The sequence below is a fragment of the Lingula anatina genome, chromosome 5, assembly GCF_051362555.1.
Source record: "Lingula anatina isolate TDL-2025a chromosome 5, LinAna3.0, whole genome shotgun sequence".
Lineage (NCBI taxonomy): Eukaryota > Metazoa > Brachiopoda > Lingulata > Lingulida > Lingulidae > Lingula > Lingula anatina.
Window position 1 is genome coordinate 13,601,145 of NC_141771.1, and position 18,979 is coordinate 13,620,123.

At 36.1% G+C, this 18,979-nt stretch overlaps 1 protein-coding gene across 11 annotated transcripts in view; it reads left to right on the forward strand.

Annotated features, from left to right (window-relative positions):
* The first annotated feature begins 824 nt into the window (after nt 1-824).
* The window catches only part of LOC106154344 (rho GTPase-activating protein 12), a 45,549-nt gene continuing 27,394 nt past the window's right edge, over nt 825-18,979 (forward strand). For 7 of the 11 annotated variants that reach the window (XM_013528661.2, XM_013528662.2, XM_087012815.1 and 4 more), the window contains exons 1-4: nt 825-2,241; nt 9,682-10,002; nt 12,330-12,479; nt 13,028-13,117. In XM_013528661.2, the coding sequence (XP_013384115.2) occupies nt 1,609-2,241; nt 9,682-10,002; nt 12,330-12,479; nt 13,028-13,117 (1,194 nt within the window). In that variant the 5' untranslated portion in view covers nt 825-1,608. The remainder of the gene's footprint in view (nt 2,242-9,681; nt 10,003-12,329; nt 12,480-13,027; nt 13,118-18,979) is intronic. The other 4 variants (XM_013528664.2, XM_087012817.1, XM_013528665.2 and 1 more) reach the window with 4 other exon arrangements.

The window sequence follows — 18,979 nt, forward strand, 5'->3', positions numbered from 1 at the left end:
AGTAAGAAATTTTATGAATGAAATATGGCTGAAACGTGTGTCTTGTTATAAAACCATGAAAGGAAAAAAGAAACCCAGGGGCGGATCCAGGATTATTATTAATATTATTATTATTATTATTTTTATTTATTTTTTTTTTTTTTGGGGGGGGGGGGTCCGGTTTTTAGGAATGATCGACAGGCCGCGGATGCGAAGCCGACCGATCGCTCCCCCCCCCCCCAAATGGGGGGGTTCAGGGCACGCACGTTAAAATGCCCTGAAAATTTGGTGTTTTAGGGGAAGAACGGTGCCATTTGATACGGTTTAGAACTACAGTATGATTCAGTTAGTAAAAATTCTAATTTCAAGAAGTGATCATTGGTGTGATATTTTTTCGAAAGGCCTACTATCATTGTCACCAAATCCTTTTTTTAAAGGTAAAAAAAAAAAAAAAACAGAGAATTGTGTAAAGAGTGGATCTTACTGCAAGTGCTGCTTAACCTGCCACACCCACCATGCATTGGATTTGAAGAAAATAAATAATTAAAGTTACCCTTTTACTAACTCGAACATTTTAGAGCAGTTGGTCGTTGCAATTGTATTTGGTGCATTATGTCTGTCTCTTAAACCTCACCAACCTCACAAAAATTGTCAGTGTCGCACAAAAGGACGATATTCAGTTGCAGTAAATCTTTATCATGTAAAATAAACAAAGCCACGTGATAAAAGGGTAATATTTCAACTCGGAATGCTACTGTAATAACATTGTAACACCTACTGTCATTGGTCGCTTTTCGTGACAGCGGAAGAATATTGTCACCTGCGACCAATCACAGCATGACGTTTTGACACACTAGGTTATAGATGTCCGTGCTTCGGCAAGGGGCGATGTAAATTGGGTCATGGGGTTTGTTTCGCTATGAAATCACCTTGTAGACACAGTAAAACGCCCATCGGACGTGTATTACAGGCAATGCAAGCAAATTAGATACACGTTTAACCTCTGAGTTATCACAGGCAGGGAAAAAGATACAGGCGAGCGTACTTCTGAGTGTGGTCAAGTCACATTTAACAGGTGGTTGCCTTGAAATGCAGAACTGAACCTACAACAAGCGACTTATTTCCTGGGTACAGCTATGTAATCAGCTCGTGCAAGTATGTGATTTGTATTCTACAGCTGGTATACTTCATTGCCTGTCGTCAGATTATAGCCATTCCAGGTAGAACATATACTTTTTTCTGTCTGTCGGCTGTCACTCATTTGCTTTAAAGCGGTTTTGTGGAGACACTTTCTGTGGACTTGTAAACCAGCAGACTTCACTAGGATTACACGTTTTAAGTTGTATTCGTTTCCTCAAATCTCTTGATGATTTCAGTGCATAGGACAGTATAAACACTGCACAGATTGTAATACATAGCAAAGAGTTTCTTGTGCCCTTGTTATTTAGATATCAGCGTCATTATTCTGCAGAACAGCTGTTTTTGATTCTGCAAAATTGGACAGTCGATATCTATTTCATACCATGTAATAATGCCTACAATTTAGATCAGTGTTCTTACTGATGCTTGTAGTATTAGTCCATTAGATTCGAGACCCTTTACCAGGGTATATAATACCATTTTTTTAAAATGGCAACTGGGCGTGGGTCTCACACATATGTTCTTGTCCTCTATGATTACGACTATGTCGCTGACGATGGAAGTCCAGTTTCAATAAAGAAAGACGAGGAATATGTTTTGCTCAAGAAAGCTAACAAAGACTGGTGGCATGTCGCTAACCTTCACGCGAAGGCGAACGGGGAGAAGCCTTTTTACGTGCCTGCGGCCTATGTAGAAGAAATATACAAAAACGTGATATCAGTAGGACCAGGTGAAATACGAGAAACGATTGAGGATGTTCAAATGGATGCTACAGTCACAGTTAATGAGGACCAAGTAACAACTATTAAGGTTGGATATGATCAAGAACCAGAGCCAGATTATCCTGGTGACCCCCCTGACTTGCACCCAAAGACCCCAAAACCAAACGAGGATTTAGACAATAACAACATGAAGGATTTCAGTTTTCAGGAAGATTCGGACTCAGTGAGAGTTAAACAATCACCCCAAATCGTGCGGCAGAAATCGGCGCCCCCTGAGGTTCCACAAAAACCCCAACGAAGGTATGAAGACCCGACCTATGCTAATTTAGAGGAAGTGAGAGTGGCGGCGGGGATGGACAGACCATTGTCCCAAGTGTCACAATCGTCAGATTTGTCACAGGTAAGGGTGGTCATCTTAAGAAAGGGACTTTATCATTACTGAGTATGCATTTTTTTTCCAACTTAATTTTTGATTCTTTCTTCTTTCAGAAACTTGATGAGGAATGTGAAAGTGATGCAGTTTGTGTAAACATTTTATTCCTGTTTCTTTGTCCCATTGCAGAAAATGAAAGTACTGTACTTATTACTTGTATCTGCTGCCCTATTTAATACCTGTAGTTATTATTCACTGTAAAAGTGTCAGTTACTCAAGTATTTAACTGGTCAGTTTACAGTTACACATGTATTTGACATGGGGGATAGAGAGGAGGGGAGGAGGTTGAGGCTTGGAGGGGGGATTCACTGTTCATTTTTCAGATTACATGAAGGAGTTTTTTTTCCACTGTTCTGGACCCTGTACTAAGTACTAGTACTGTGACAGTTGTCATGTTTGTAAGTGTACATGTGCTGGATAAAAACACATGTTTAAAGTATAAACTACATGTTTTACAAAATGTCCAGGGTTCTTTTGACAGCTGTTTTGAAAACAGGACTTGTTTACTAGTAGGATTCCAAAGACAAGGGAATTATCCTCTTTTAGACCCCATTCCCCGAGATTAGATCGATCTACTTTAGATCGACCTAACTCCCTGGGGGTTCACACTAAATAGCTGTCAGCCGAGCGGTCACGAAAGTTAATTACCCCCTTACAGATTGTAGTAGGTGGACATTTAAGCCGGATTATCTGACGGTAATCTAGTGAGACTCGGCATGGCGATAGATCGATCCAAAAGCTCTGGGAATACGCCCTTAGTCTTAGGAGGTAAAATTGAAAAAAATATTTGTAAAGCTGCATTTATTTGCAAGCTCATGTACTAGTACAGACACTGGGCAAAAATGTAAATGCCCCTTGTGAATTATTTTTGTAGCTTGTAATGGGCTATGGACATTAATCTCTAGGTACATGTATATAAATAAACATAATGTAACATAATGCTGATATCATTTTTAAAGTTTTGAATGGGGCATTTATATTTTTGCTCAGTGTATATAGCCTGTGCTCAAGTACCAGTTAATGCTTGACTTTGTAGAGATAGTCATTTAAATGGCCACTGTATCACACTAACATAAGACCCTTGTGTATTATAGGGCACTAAGATGAACATAAAAGTACACTTAACATACATGTGGTGTTGTTCAGGTGGAAAAAAACATCAACAACCACACATGCATAATGCCCCATTACCTGAGCAAGAGGCTCATACTTGGAGTTAAGTTGTACATGGTCAGTCACTGGTCAGTGCGTCACATGAAGTCCAGATGGTCATCATGATTAATGGTCACTCACCATGGCATACACTTTATTATAGGCAGTGGGCAATATGGTGGCTAATATATATATATATATATTATAAATGGAAACGTTTTTCCTGTACGAGTAATATTATATATAATAAAAAGAAAAAGAAGAACAGCAACTTTCTTGCCCCGACCGGTTTCTTTCTTTCTTCAGGGGGTTTTGTTTATTTGTTACTAGGTGATGTCATAAAGGCTTAAATGTGACGTCTTTAACAATGAGTGTTTAATTGTTACTTTTACCAATGCTTTTATCTATTCAATGTAGGTTTATACTTATTAATGAATAGATTTTCTTTTATTTCCCTCTATAAAGAGAGAGAGAGAGAGAGAGTTTAATGTATAAAATGATCATGTGTGTTCAGACAGGTTTTATTTCTGATTATTTCTGGTCTAAATTGGACATCCTGATTAGTCACCCTAGTGTGCTTTGGATATGTCTGAATCTAAATGCATTTCTCCATGCCTTCTCCTTTATAATGCGATCCAGCTTTGCTTCAAACTTCACAAATCCTCTTAAGATTATTTCTTGGTATATACTGCTATGTATGTTAGACAGACATTGTCATTCTGAGTTATATTTTGTTTGAACTGACATGAAGTAGGTCAGACTTTGAAAGTTGAAGGTCCAAAGATGATATCAAGTAGAATATTTCTGTCCTTTACACTGGCAAGAATATGCAATATAATATTTGCATCCATTGCCATTGTCTAATGGTCAATGTGACCTTCTCATTAAATTCAATTCTCATTAAGGGTTGAAAAGGTGCAGTGGGGTCCCGGGTAGAGAGGAGACTACAAGATATTTAGGGAAGAGGCATTTTTATGAAACTTAAATAATTATCCTTAAAAGTGACAACCGCCCACTCCATTTATACCCCCTTTACACTGGACGGCTTCCTTTCTGCAACCATGAAATTTGGCATCGCTGTGGTCTTAATAAGGAGGCACGAGCATTGATCTGGTATCAGAATGAATGCTCAATGATCGGCCAGTTGTCGGCACATAAAGTATTATAATTTTTTAACTCTCAAATGGGGCCGAACTGCTGGACGCAGAAGGGACGCCATCCAGTGTAAAGGGGGCTTTAGAGTGCTATAAAAGAGAAAACAGGAAAGGTCAGGAGGGAGAAATCAATATAGTAAAATATGGTGACAGCATTAGTCGCTGTTGTCTTGAAATAGCAGTTCTGATAACAATACAGATGTAGCCATGTTCATGGAATATTAGTGTCAGTCAGTAAACAGTTTGTTCTGTTCAGTAGTCAGGACACAGTTAGCTGTATAATTCTGGGTAAAATTGGTTCCACAAAATACATTCATACTGAAAATTGGTGTTAATTTAAAAGATGAATCATAGCATCAATTCACAATGGGATTTTGCCCTGTTTTATAACTAGTCAAATATGGCTAATGTTTGGAACCAGTGATTTTTTAAGGATGAACATATGGTTCAAGGAACATGTCTATATCTTCTTAGCCCACTGGAAAATATTCCAACATTTTGCTTATCATTATTTCAACAGATATTCATTTCATATCCTTATTTAATTATGTGCCAGTTACATAAGGATATACAATGCTTTTTATTTCTTCTGTATTGATATTTTAGACCTGTTAATTTGTAGATAACATTTCACTTGATTTAATGCCACTATTTTCACAAAAACATGCAAATTTTGGCAGTTTTTTATTGATCGCATCCTAAAATTTGATTGGTATAAAGCTATCTCATGTTGGAGTAGATCAAAATTTTGGTCTAAATGTTCAGACCAATTTTCGGTCCAAAGATTTTTCTTATGAAACCAACACCAGGAACTAAACTTCTACTAGTAACTGCTTGAACTAAGCACTGAACAATTTTGAATGGTTCAACCATAACCTGTTGTAAGAAGTGATAGACTAGTGATTCTCTTCTTTTAATCAGAGATGAAAGTTTCCAACATATTTTATCTGGAAGTCTGGTTAGTTACGGAATAATTATTTTGAAAGTCTGGAGGACATTGGGTGTTAGACCCCCCCCCCATCAAGTAGGTGATGCCATATTTGATCCGCAGATCAGTTAGTCCACAGGTCAACTTGTTCTGAATGGGCCCATAAACTGCTTGTGCAAAAAACCATGATATCGTCTGTGAGCATTTTTTTGAACATGTTTACTGTTATCTGTGGCCATGAAGGTTGAAAGTTATTTTGTCTATAATCTGCTGTGTTTATCTGATCTATGTGCAGTCAGTGGCCACATCTGAGGAACATTTACACACAGGTTTTTGGAGAACATTGCAAACTACGGATTTTAATTAAAACACAATATAGGAATGTTTACACACAGGAGAAGGCTGCAGATGCAGATAAAATCAAGTTATACAAATTGGCATTCTGGAAAGCAAAACACCACAAGTTTGATAAAATCAGCAGTCACATGAGTTTCATTATATAAATCTGTATTAAAACCTGTCTTTGCTGTCAATGGCAGATGGTACCCCTCCCCCACTTCTCAAATAGTTTCATACATGCAAACCTGTGAGCAAAGTGAGGCAATCTTTTGTTACCCCCTCCCCCCCCCCCCCCCCCCCCCTCTGCAACTGTCCAGACCTCTGGAGCAGTGCCTTAACCACAGTGATTAAATGATACAGAGATGACAGCAGATTTAGATTCAGTATATGTGATAAAATCATAACACAACCGCTTGCCAAAACACACGCTACATAGACATGTGATGTAATACCTCCGGCTACAAGTTGAACCATAAAATGTGATGCCGTCTGCCTTATCTTATAGATCACCTCTACCCTGTCCATGCTAGGGTCATTAATCCGGATAAGTTGTGGACTGGATCGGGATGCAAATGAGTGCAGTCGTGTCAATGCATGAGGATATATGTGCTCAATTAATGCATGAGGATATCTGTAAATTGATTTACAGTGAGATGGATTTCTGAGAGCCATTTAGAGAATTCATCGTAACTTGAAATGGTTGAGGGGTTTATTGTGTGTGTGTGTGCGTGCACAAGAATGCCAGAAAATAGTTTTGAGATAGCAAAACTTACAAAGAAAAAGCAAAAAGGTAAAAGAGATGTTGAAAACAGAAGTTGACACCATATTTTTGCATGCACACACGACACATGCCATATTGTTCTCTAATATATGAAGTGGTCACCGGAATTCTTAGCAAAGACAATCAGTTTTGCTTTGTTGTGTGAATTCAAAATTGCAACAATACTTTTTAAAAGAAATAGAAATAAAGAAATTCATGTATCCAAAATGGCAGTGTCAGGGGGATATACAGTGATGATTGATGAAAGATTGTTATGACCATCAAGATGTCTGCCAGTGAACAAACAGCATCTTCACTAACTTTATATAAATGCGTCTCAACTGTCATGCTTCTCCTTTGCATAAAGTAAGCATTAAAAGTAGCCTGTGCATGCAAAAGGCAAATAAAAATACTGCTGTCCACCCTGGACCTTATATATATATATATATATATATATATATATAAAGAGAGAAGCTTCAGGGATCAGTTTTTTCAAAAAGTCTGTAGATGGCAGAGACTAAGTCTTATCGTAAAAAGCAGGGATGAGATTTTTCTGACTAATGGCAGATTTCCAGTTTTTTTTTGGAATGAAAAATGTCATTGGCCTAGCCAGCCCCCCTGGAGCCCCTGCCATATCTACTACTTTTTCACTAAATGGCAGTCTCAACCTTGAAAAAGTTTTAAAATTTGTGCGTCCAAATTACAGATTCATATTTTGGACTTCCTGTGCCCCAAATCCCATTGAAAGCCCTTGCAAGAATGAATTCTAAGTTTTGTCATTTTATTAATCTGTACTAGTACTGATTTTTATAACTTATATGATATTTGATACGGTGTCAAATGTAATATTGATACTTGAAAAACTGCCCTTACTACAATATAAAGCAAGGATGAAATATTGCCATATAAGTGATGTCATCTTTCAAGCAAGGGCTTGCAAAGTACGATAGTATCAGAGAATTTATATGCCCCATTTCTTTAACTCTTGTTGTCATCATGATAAACGATACATAGTCTCATATTTTATAAAGCCAGTTCTTCTTGAACTCCCCCATCCTACATTGTACAAAAGGCTACACCAGGGCGGAGTGTGCATTGTAATAATTTATTCAGGAAGAAAGTTTAGTTTTTATCCCAGTGCCACATTTTGAGCGTGGGCCTACTAGTACAATAATTATAGTCAATACAGAAGAATGATCAGATGCAGATCCACCTCCTTCATTGATGTTGACTTCTAGAAATATTTCATTTTAAAAATCGTAATATATTTGTAAGCTGCCATGATGTAAGGTCCTTTATACATAGATTGTATACCTAAGCGATATAATAGCCTGTACTAGTACACTTTGTGAGATTGCAGTGACAGTCTAATAGTCTTTCTTTTTTGTGAGAGTCACCAAAATGTCCTTCCCCATCGGCATCCCCATCTTTGACAAAACCAATTAAAAACTAGAAACTTCACAACAGGAAAGAGAATTATGGGAAACTAGTATAAGGGATTTAATTGTCAGTTAATTACTTGTTAGGGCCTTTCAGAGTGTACCAGTATATACTAGTACTGTATCCTCTATAGTAAATATATTATGTTATTTGATATGAATGGCACACGGTATGCACAAGGACATCATTGAACAATTTACCAGGGCTGCACGTCTAAGTGGTATATAGACTTAGATAGAAATTAACTTACTAAGTCAATATTAAGTCATTGATTTCTTGGAAATATTAGATTACAGCTGGTTACAGAAATGTTATTGGGTGTCTGTTGTTTATAAACTGATGATAATCATGCTGACATCATTTACTATCTAGACTCAGTTGTCTATATATGGTTTTAATTGTAAGGGCCAGGCCACCGTAGAGTTAACTGTTCCTCACCCATGAGTTTTCCCAGAGAGCAGTCCAGCCATCATTTGGACAGCCTTTGTCCTCAAAAGACTGTTCGTATTTTCCAAGACAGCTGGACAGCTTATAAAATTTTTGGGGAATAATGGTATATTAGTAGTTGGACCCCCTGAAAATAGGTGACCAAATTACAGATCAACATTTTGGACTCCCTGTATTTTAAATAATGGAGAAACCCCAGGCTTCGCTTTATGTTCTATGGGTAGATAAGATGTGTGTGTGTGTGTGTGTGTGTGCATTAGAGAGAGAGAGAGAGAGAGAGAGAGAAAGAGAGTTAGTTTTGTGTCCCTTTTTTTTCAACTTTGTATAACCCATCTTGGCACTAGTAGGTGCATTTCCAGACATTTTTTGCAGACCTTTCCTGATGTCAACAATTTCAGTCATCTACTATACTTGTTTGCTTTGAACAGAAACCATTGCCAGAAAATCTTATCACACTTATTTACTATTTTTAAATTCTTAATCTCTTTTTATTTTGAGGATTTTTAGTTGACTTTTAGCTAGGGAAGTCATCCAGTTTGGCTTTTCTTCAGGGTTGCTGCATGGGAATCTGTCATGTGATAAAAACCTGTTGTCAATGGAATGTCACTTATGGTATATTTTATAATGTGCTGTATTAAAATTATTTTTAAACATTTCTTTAGGAACTCTTCCATTCATTCTTCCAAAAGAAAAATAATATTTAATTAATTTATTCATAATTCAATATTATAATCATTTATTTATACTGATAACCAATCTTAGAACTGATACAGATTGTCTTTTTTAATTTTATCTCTAGTTTCTCTTTCAAATTTCAAACTTTAAATCACCCTAATTAACTTACTACATTTTATCTGATATGTAAAAAAGGCTCAATTTCATTGACTTTTATAACAAATCTCTTCTTTATTAACATGATACATTGTCATGTAAATTTAAATAATATTTCTAGTCATTGTGTTTTTATCTCTGTTATTTAAGAACAGCCAAAACAGAGAATTACCATAAAAACAGAAACCAGATAATTTTTTCATCTTTGTAGTGTGTTTTAGTTTCTGAGTGTGCTTTCTCTGATTTAATCAACAATAACAGAATTTCTGTGAAATTCCTCAGAAAACTTGATCATATTAAAAAGTAACTAATAGTATGTTTTTTTAATCTCTGTGTGCTTTCTCTCCCTTTCACAGGACTCCCCAGATTCTGACCGAGACTATGCGAATTACAGACCAGGTTCTCTCTCTCCCTTTTCCACTTTCGCTATCTCTCCTCCCTCCCCCAGCCTCGTCCCCAATAACCCTAAGAAAAATCTCGACTACGGCTGGGAAGAACATCTGGACGAAACTACAGGACGAACTTACTACTACAACGTGCACACGCGACAAACATCGTGGAACCCACCTCGGGTACGAGCACGTATTCGCTCACACTCGGATGCGGTTTTTACCGCCAGGCAACGGCTTCAACTTAACACCAGTCGGGACTCTGCATTTTCCTCTGATTTTTCACCTGTAGGTGGCGTGTCATGCACATTTCTTTACTTCCTTTTGGAACTTTCTGTGACTCAGAAATTCATTGACAGTTCCACATTATATTTTTTTATTCTGTGTATGCATCATTATCTGTTATATTTCATCTAACTATACTGCATGCCCCATTAACAGCCTTTTTGTTCTAATTATTGCATTTGATGTATTCTGCCTGCTACCACTAATCGCATTTCTAATACTTACATATAATATGTTTTATTGCACTTATTCTCACAAAACAAACATTAAAGAAGGGGGGAGGGGCTGCAACGCCTGCTGCACCTGATGATAAAATTGCAACGTGTTTCAAATTGACAAAAATATTTATCTAGCAAATAATAGCAGATATCTTAAAAGACAGATGCCTATTTTAGGTCATGTTTGCTACTAGACCAGTTGAGTCTGGTGACGTGTCACATAAGACCTTAAGCCTAATTATTAACTGATTCATACTGCTTATAAGTTGTATTTTTGATATTGGTCGAAGAGCATTTTATGAACAATTGGTGCACAAAATATTTAGTTAACATAGAGTCCAAAATAGGCTTTTATTACCATTGAGACGAAAAGTATTTGTCAGGACAGTTAAAATTGAGTCAGGGGCTTGATTGAAAGTCCAAAAACAGATCCTTTTTAAATTCTTTGTAAAAATTTTCAATAGTCTTTGATAAGACAGATTTTTTTATTTTACTCATTTTGTGAAATAGGCCCTTGAATAATCAAAACTGACATCTCAAAATGGCAAAATGTTTGGGATTTGAAAAAGAGACAAATTCTCCTATCCCTGTTGTTTTGGTTGCAAGTAATGTTTCTTTCACATAGTACATTTGTCAAACCATTCATGTGCATATGATTGCGTACACATGCTTGTGTGCATGTCAGTGCAGGCACATTGAATCTGGCGCAAATATACACCAAGCAGGGGGAATGAGAGTAGATGCAAGGGGGGGGGGGCATTTGCATGTTTATTGGTATTAACACTTGCATATTGTGCACTGTGCAGCATGATGACTAACTGGAATATGCATGGCCATATTGATTATATGCTGAATAGGGTTATCTGTTTGGTACATTTGACTAACAATTTTAATAGCTAGCATAATAAGATAATGACATAACACACACACACACACACACACACACACACACACACACACACACACACACACACACACACACACACACACACACACACACACACACACACTACTCTGCCATCTTCTTCATTCCATTTTTAACCTCAGATCTACCAAAATACCTGAAAATATTTCTGTCGATTGTAAAACACTTTGGAACTAGGGAAGCACCCATGATGCCTTTGTTTTAAAGACCAGTATTAAAGCAGCATTAAATACACTTCAGTTTATACACATACGTGAATGTCCAGAGCCAAGTGCAAGATAATCGCACGTGCGTGCACACACACACACACACACACACACACACACACAGCAAGAGAGAGACTGAGAGTTCATGTTGTCAAAATTTTTTTTTTCAGCTATATAATAATGGACAAGAATATCTTAAAATGCATGCACAGTAGCACCTTAGTGATTTTAATATGTTAATCTTACCACTAACTCATAAAACTAATTTAGTCAATAATCTTTGCCTGCCTGATGAAGAAGCATCATTATCTGAAATTTTATATGAATGTTGACGTCAATTCTGCTTCTTCGCTTCAACTAATACTATGTCTAATGAGAATTTAGATTTATTTTCCTGAATTGAGATGTTATGGTAAACTATACTTATTATTATCTTAAAGAGGTTAAGTAAGTTTGGTCTTCATGTCTTATTTTTCCCCAAGTAATATAGCCTTTAGAATTATTGGTTTGTATTTACAGGGTTTAGGGTATTGCAGATTGTTTTGTCTTGATATGTATGGGCAGTGGTTAGGCTTTATTTGTTATTCTACATCTGTTATTAACATTTTTGTTGTGTTATATTTTATGTCATTATATTTTTATGCTTTTGAATATATTGCCACATGTAGTTGTATATTTGTCTGTCACAATACACTTATTATACTATTTTGAAATTTTCTTGTAAACCTCAAATAAATTTGTGTTATGTGTATAAACAGGACACATTGTTTAACTTACATTATGTCAATATATATTCTCATTGTTTCCATTTTTATGTACCATTATCATGAAAAAAGGATGTGAAAAATTTTCTGTGATGTTAATGAGATAATTATTTTTTTGAAAGAAAATTTTAAAGTCAGGTAATTTATATGAGCAAAATGAGCAGATATCATATGAGAAGTTCAAGAATATTATTGTCATGCCTTTAATACTCTACAGGCGAGTCCAGTTTCCCCTCACAGCCCCAGTATTAGTCCACTGAGACCTTCAACTCTCTCCTCTAAAAGTGCCAGTCTTCCGCGAGGTTGGAAACAGGAAGTAAATGATGGCGGAGAGGTGACTTTTGTGAATGACGGTCTTGGGGAAAAGGTATTTGTTTTGGTTTATCAAATTTAAATGATTTTGCAAAAATGAAATCAAAGGAGCTTCTGAGAAATGCAATGGAATTTATATTCAAGAGTTGTTTTTTTTGAGACCATCTGATGCCACTAGCACTTTGGATTCATAATTTTCTACATAGAATCCTGTTTAAAGTGTGCCAAAACTTTCAATTTTTTTCCAAAGTAATTTTCATCAGTGCAAAACTTGTTCTTTGACTTGGATCTGACATTTTGTACCATTTTTGATTAAGTAATGTAGTTCCAAATGCTTCCCACAACTTTAAGACTGCCACGTCCTTCTGGCTGCATTTCATCGGGAAATATTGATACACAGTACCTTTAATTGGGAGGTTGTTTTGTTTTTAGTTTCTGAATTGGGAAAGATAATTAGCTGTTAGCAGGATGTATAGATACAGAAAATATGACTTTGGGACAAGCTGACATTTCGATGTTATACCTTAAATATCCAGATTAATGCTTCAATTTGACATCCAACCAAAGTAAATTGTGTTAAACTGTTAATTTTTATCTTTTTAGTGGCTGTGTTCCCAAGACGACCAAGGGAGGACATATTACTACAAAGAAGATGGCTCCGAGTCGGCATGGGAGTTGCCTGAAATGCCAAAGGTAAGTCCGCGTATTTATCTTCTGTAACAACCCCCACAAATGTTGCTATATGGCAAAAGCTTGAAAATTTTGTCACTTAAAAATTGATTAATATTTTAAAATGCCCAAAGTGTTCAAGTTTGATGAAATTTTCCGACAAAATTTTCAAGACCAACTAAATTTTCAAAATTTTACTCTATCACAGAGAACAAATATATATTAAATATATAACAAATATATACAAAATATATAACAAAAGGAACCAGTACATGGAAATGTAACTCTAAAACCATAGACTTAATGATGGTGTTGTGAAATAGTGACAGAAGGTTTATGGTTACAGAATAGGACTTTTACAGGGAAGTGTGGGAGTACGTGTGATGACAAATTTGTAATGATGCACATGAAATTTGAAGCATGAATTTGCTGTGGCATCATCAACTCTTTTTTTCTTTGTTCAAAAATGGCATATTATCTCATATTCAGGGGACAAAAGAATTTGTCACTGAATATGAAGCTTTAGTGGCTCTGAAAGTAAAATGACTCACTGTCTGTTGAGACTTCTGTTGGGACTTCAGTTGAATAGGATATCATGTTTAGGGTGTAAGTTAAAAGCTCTGTGCAGAATATCAGGCATAGAGAGATAAAGTGAATCCACAGCATGTGTTCTGTCTGCATTTCTGACTGACAATTATAGTCAGAGTTAAGGCATGAACTGATGGTTATAAGATCCAGGTCAAAGATTACTGCTCAGTGAGTCATCTTCATTTGCTTTTGGAAAGGTCAAACATTAACAAAAAAAGTTATTATATACTTTATTAAAATGTAAAAGATGGTGTGCTGTGATTCAAAATGTTCATTTAAAGTGGTTATGTGGATTTTCAAAATAATGAATGAACGTATGATTATTAATAACAGAAAAATATGTAGTTAAAAGTTCACATGTTAATGGGATTCACAGTGCACAGTAAGGCTAAGCATACAAAAGTTACCCAACATCGTAATCTGTTCTATAGATAATTGATATTCAATCTCCAGAATTGTATCATATTTATAGGTGAACTTTGACAAAGCATGATGCTGTCAATGACAAAAAAGAATAATAATCACAGTTTTATTTAGTATTCTGTATTGGAATCGTTCCATGAAATGCACTTCAATAGGGCAACATATGATTAACCACCGATTAAAATTATCTGTGCAAACTTACGTGATAAGATACCTTCGTAGGGGTGGATAAGCCACGTCCTTCTTCTTGACGCTAAATTTGAAGAATTAACTACACATTGCATCTTTAACTGTTTGACAAATTATGACTGTTAGTTTCAGTACATAACAGTCTGTATGACACATTAAAAAAAGTGCCATAATCAGCTAAAACTACAAAAATCCACAGTTTGCAGTATTTACAAATAATTGCTTGGTGTTGGTAATAAAATGTTGTTGGAGGTGCTGGAATGCGTTAGTTGTGCCAGTGCCTGCCATGGTTGTGACTGGATGCAAGCAGCTTTTAGTGCAGTCCCATTTGAGGTTTGGTTCCTAAAAGCACCCGTTAAGTATAAAAAAAAAAATGAGCATTAGTGGTTTAGTAATGAGAACATTATTTTAAATATATCAGTAAGTAAAAAGTTAAGATAAATAGATCAAAGTTTAATAAGTAGCAGTGGAATGCATATTGTGTCTTTGCTGTTGAAACCACCCTTAAAAAAAAAAAACAAACAAACAAAAAAAAAAAACGGATGCTTTACTGAAATGAATATAGGGTACAAATAAGACAAAAGTCTGGATTGAAGCATTGAAATAAAATCCATACTTGGAACTAAAAACAACATTCCAACTAGCCAAGAGAGAAGCATTATTGTTCGTTAATGAAGAACTGAGTAAGGAAAAAGTGAGACATTTTTTGTGAAGGATTCTAGTGAGAATGAAAGATGGTAAGAGTAATATGGAGAACTGATGTAATTTAAGGATTTGATTCCAACAAATCTGTGACTAAAAGTAATCAAAATCTTTTGATGAGATAATTGCGTGTTTGATGAACCCTAATGATTGCTCATTAATAGATGTTAATAGGAAAAAAAATTTGAATTTATAAAGAACTGACCTTGTTAGCTCTTTGTCTTTTTCCAGATAGTCACATCTGTTGCCTTGGTAACATGTGGTAGCGCAGACAAAGGGTTTTCATGATCTTCCTCATTGTAGCTGTTTGTATGCATTTCCAAAAAAGGTGCTTATTTCTATTTGTCCCCTGTTTTTTTATGTTCTCAACATGAATTGGCCACAGCCCTTCACCTACTCACTTAATATGTCAGTTTTTATTATTATTTTTTATTTTTTTTTTATTTATTTATTTATTTTTTTTTTACAATAGAGGAGGAGGGGTGGATTCTTTCTATCTCAGTCATTTAGTAGGCAGTTAAAACAAAAAAATATATTTTATATCAAGTGGATCTCTTAAAAGGTTGGGACATGGTCATCTTGAAAGAATTATATATATAGTGCTTATTGCCTATTTTAACTGTTTTTAAGCTGAATGAAATATCTACCAGCTGTTAGCACTAGTTCATTTTCATTCCTAATTGGAAGAAAAGGCAATTATCATTTCACGGTGACATAATAATTGCTGATAATTTTAACATATGGTAATACACACATCCGATATTGTTACAGGGTAGTTAGGCTAGTGGTATGATTATTTTCTCACAAGGTCATGAGAATCAATTGGATGATCTAAGAAACCAAGGAGGATATAAGTCTTCTATCCCCCCCCTCCCCCCCCCAACTACCTTTCTGCTTGCAAGATTTTTTTTTTCTAAAATATGCGTAGAAGGTGGTCGGAAATACAAAGTCTTCTTGGGGTTAGTCCTAAAATATTTTTAATTTACCTGCTCCTTTTGGGAGCGTATAACAGCCTGACCATAGCAGCACACTCTGTGTAACAGGGTAACATATTGTCCATTAGGTGCAATATGGTGCAATATGTCGCACTGCAGCCATGATGACTAGAATTCTTCAGAGTTCAGGCGATGGATTTTGAGAATAGCTGAAATAATGCGAGTCTGTTACAGTTGTGTTTTCTTAGTAGGTTGAGCATTTTTAATTTTTTCCAGTTGATGATTTGTTTGGATTGGATTTAGGAGGATTTTTATTTTCATTACATTTCTGATCAGCAGTACATGTTATTGACGTTATTTTTCAGAAATATATTACCTTCTGAAAGTTTTGATATTATTTGCCCTGGTCAAGATCGTGTCTTGACTGTTATTTGATAACAGAAGTTGTGGTTGTAGTTCAAAAATGTCACACGAGGCCAGTGACATCTGGACTATGTTTTGAGGAATTCAGGTTGGAATTCTAGGAAAAGTTGCCACGGAGACAAGGTGGAAGTTAGACGTTGGAAAAGCAAAACTCATAGAATGCAGTAGAAAAAAAAAGATGTTTGAAAAGGTGGTTGAGAAGTTTGAGAAGAAATATAGATGAGGAGGAAGACAGCAAGGAGGCAATTAAACATAATATGAAGTGTTGCAGAAGAATATTATCAGTGGAAAATTCCTGGGATTAAAGAAAAGTTATGAAGTGAATGCTGAAAAGTGGACTGAAGGTGATAAAGGAAAGAGCATTGTGTGAAATTTATACAGCAAAGAGACAAATTGATAAATATGGCAGAATAATTGACTTGTACTGAAAGAGACACGAAGAAGAAATTTACTATGTAAACATGGCAGCTGTGATGCCAAAGACAAAGATTGAATTTTCAGTGGACAGCAATTTCAGAGTTGAAAGGAAATAACTACAATATATAGTGACCTAAAATTGTCAATATTTATAAATACACAATGGATAGTGTATTGGTGGAAATAGTTCATACTACTGTCAGGCTGACATCAGTTTTACCTAGGAGGTCACTGAAAAGACTGATAGAACATAAAAATCCTCCCAAGGCAGAGGAGAATGGTGCACAGGTATGTGAAAGCTACCGTACGACCGAGTACCTTTTGTTTCCTATAAACCACTGTTTTTATCAGATTAATTGTATGAACAGTTGGGTTTAAGGCATATGTGTGTTAGATCTTTATATTGAAAAACCCAGCCTTGGAAATTTCAAGTTTCCTTTTTAATCACCCACTTAAAGTATATAGCAAACACTTTTGGGAAATTACAATCTATAAACAGTGGCGTGCAAAAGCGGTCTTTTGGAAGATGGTCAGAATTTTTTAAAGTTTACTTTGATTGGCATCTAATTTTTCAACGTCAAAAATGGAAGATGGATCAACAAAGATAATTTGGAAGACTGTCAGAAAATATCTCTGGGTGGGTTCCTGATAAACTTGATTTTCCGTTTTAAATTTCTTTTTTTTTCCTTTTTTTATGCTGATATGAGATACTAATGAGGAGATCAATATATAATCTGGAAAATGGATCGAGGATTCAAATGAGTTGATTTACAGCAGAAGTATTAAAGAAGTAAAACACTAAAAGAAGTAAAGAAAAAAACTTCAAGTAGATTTTGGCAACATGTTCAATCTTAAAAATTTTAAATAATTTCTAAAAATTAAAAAAAAAATTATTTCCCAGCTGGGAATCAAGAACAGTTAAAATGACTTGTGATGGCTGGAAATGCCTCCCTGTTTGAGCCCCCTCCCAGTATTATTGTTTGTATGCTGAAGCTTATCTGCATATGGCATGTGATTTACCTTAGGGAGCCCCTAATAATAATCACAATATTGCATTACAGAGGCAGGATACCTCTTTATGTTAACCTCACCAATGATTGTAATGTTGCATGATAGGTTTTAATATCTCTCCCCCTCCCCCTGTGAGCCCCTTAGGCAAACGTATGCCCCAGATGATTGACATTAATATTTACAGCTGTCAGCCCCAACCTGCACCCACCTTTGTGAACCTCATATTTTTAGGTCAAAGTCAGATATGTAACCCCCCCCCCCCCTCTTAAGACAACCCTGAGTGGGTCCCTCGTGGAATTTCTATAGATTGTAGTTTGATGGACGAGAGAATAGAAATTAGTTATGGTCTTCATATAACTAAGCCTTTTGAGCATCTCTTGAGTGGCTCCAGGGTGCCCCCTTTGTGACCCTCACTGGTAGTCACTATAGATCTGAACTTCTCTTAATTTATTTCAAATATAACCAATTTTAAAACCTTGAATACATTTGAATACACCTTGGATGACTCCTTTGATCTGTGTTCCCTGAGGTGCCCCAACTAAATTAATTCCTTTCACCTTTAGCCACCCCCCCCCCCCTTTGTGAGCCCCAAAAATTAGTTGTCAGGGATGGCAGATTGGTAGACTGAAAGAATGAAGTCAGGTCTTCAGTTCCTACTACCTGTGTCATGCAATGCAGTGTTTAGTGGCCTTTCACATTAAAACCATTGATCTTCCGGAACGCAGTGAAAGGGATTGGCAATGTTTTTTTGATATTCATTGCAGGATTTCATTATTTATTTTGTCTTCGGGAGAATTCATGTGGCTGTAAGAGCTGTGTTGTCATTATTATTATCAGTGCACTGTTGAGGTAGAGCTTTCTTAAGTAGACTGAATGGGACTCTTTATGCATTATTATTCATGAGGAGCTGCTGATATTGTTATTGTAACTAAAGGAGTTTTTGGCAGTGCATTGCAATTGCTGACATCGTCCGGGCCATCATTAGCAGTCTTGCTTGGTGGCAGTGGACGCTGCTGCGGTCAGACTTTTACAGGTGGCTGTGGATTTGATAACTGACATGGTCACTATTATCAGCAAAGTGGAATTTCGTGTTAAAGTCAACCTTGTGTAGGTGGCAGAGACGAGACCCATGTGACATTTAAACTTGTAAGATTCACAGTTCAGTGCTGCAGAAATAGGAGACAGTCACTGCGGTTAA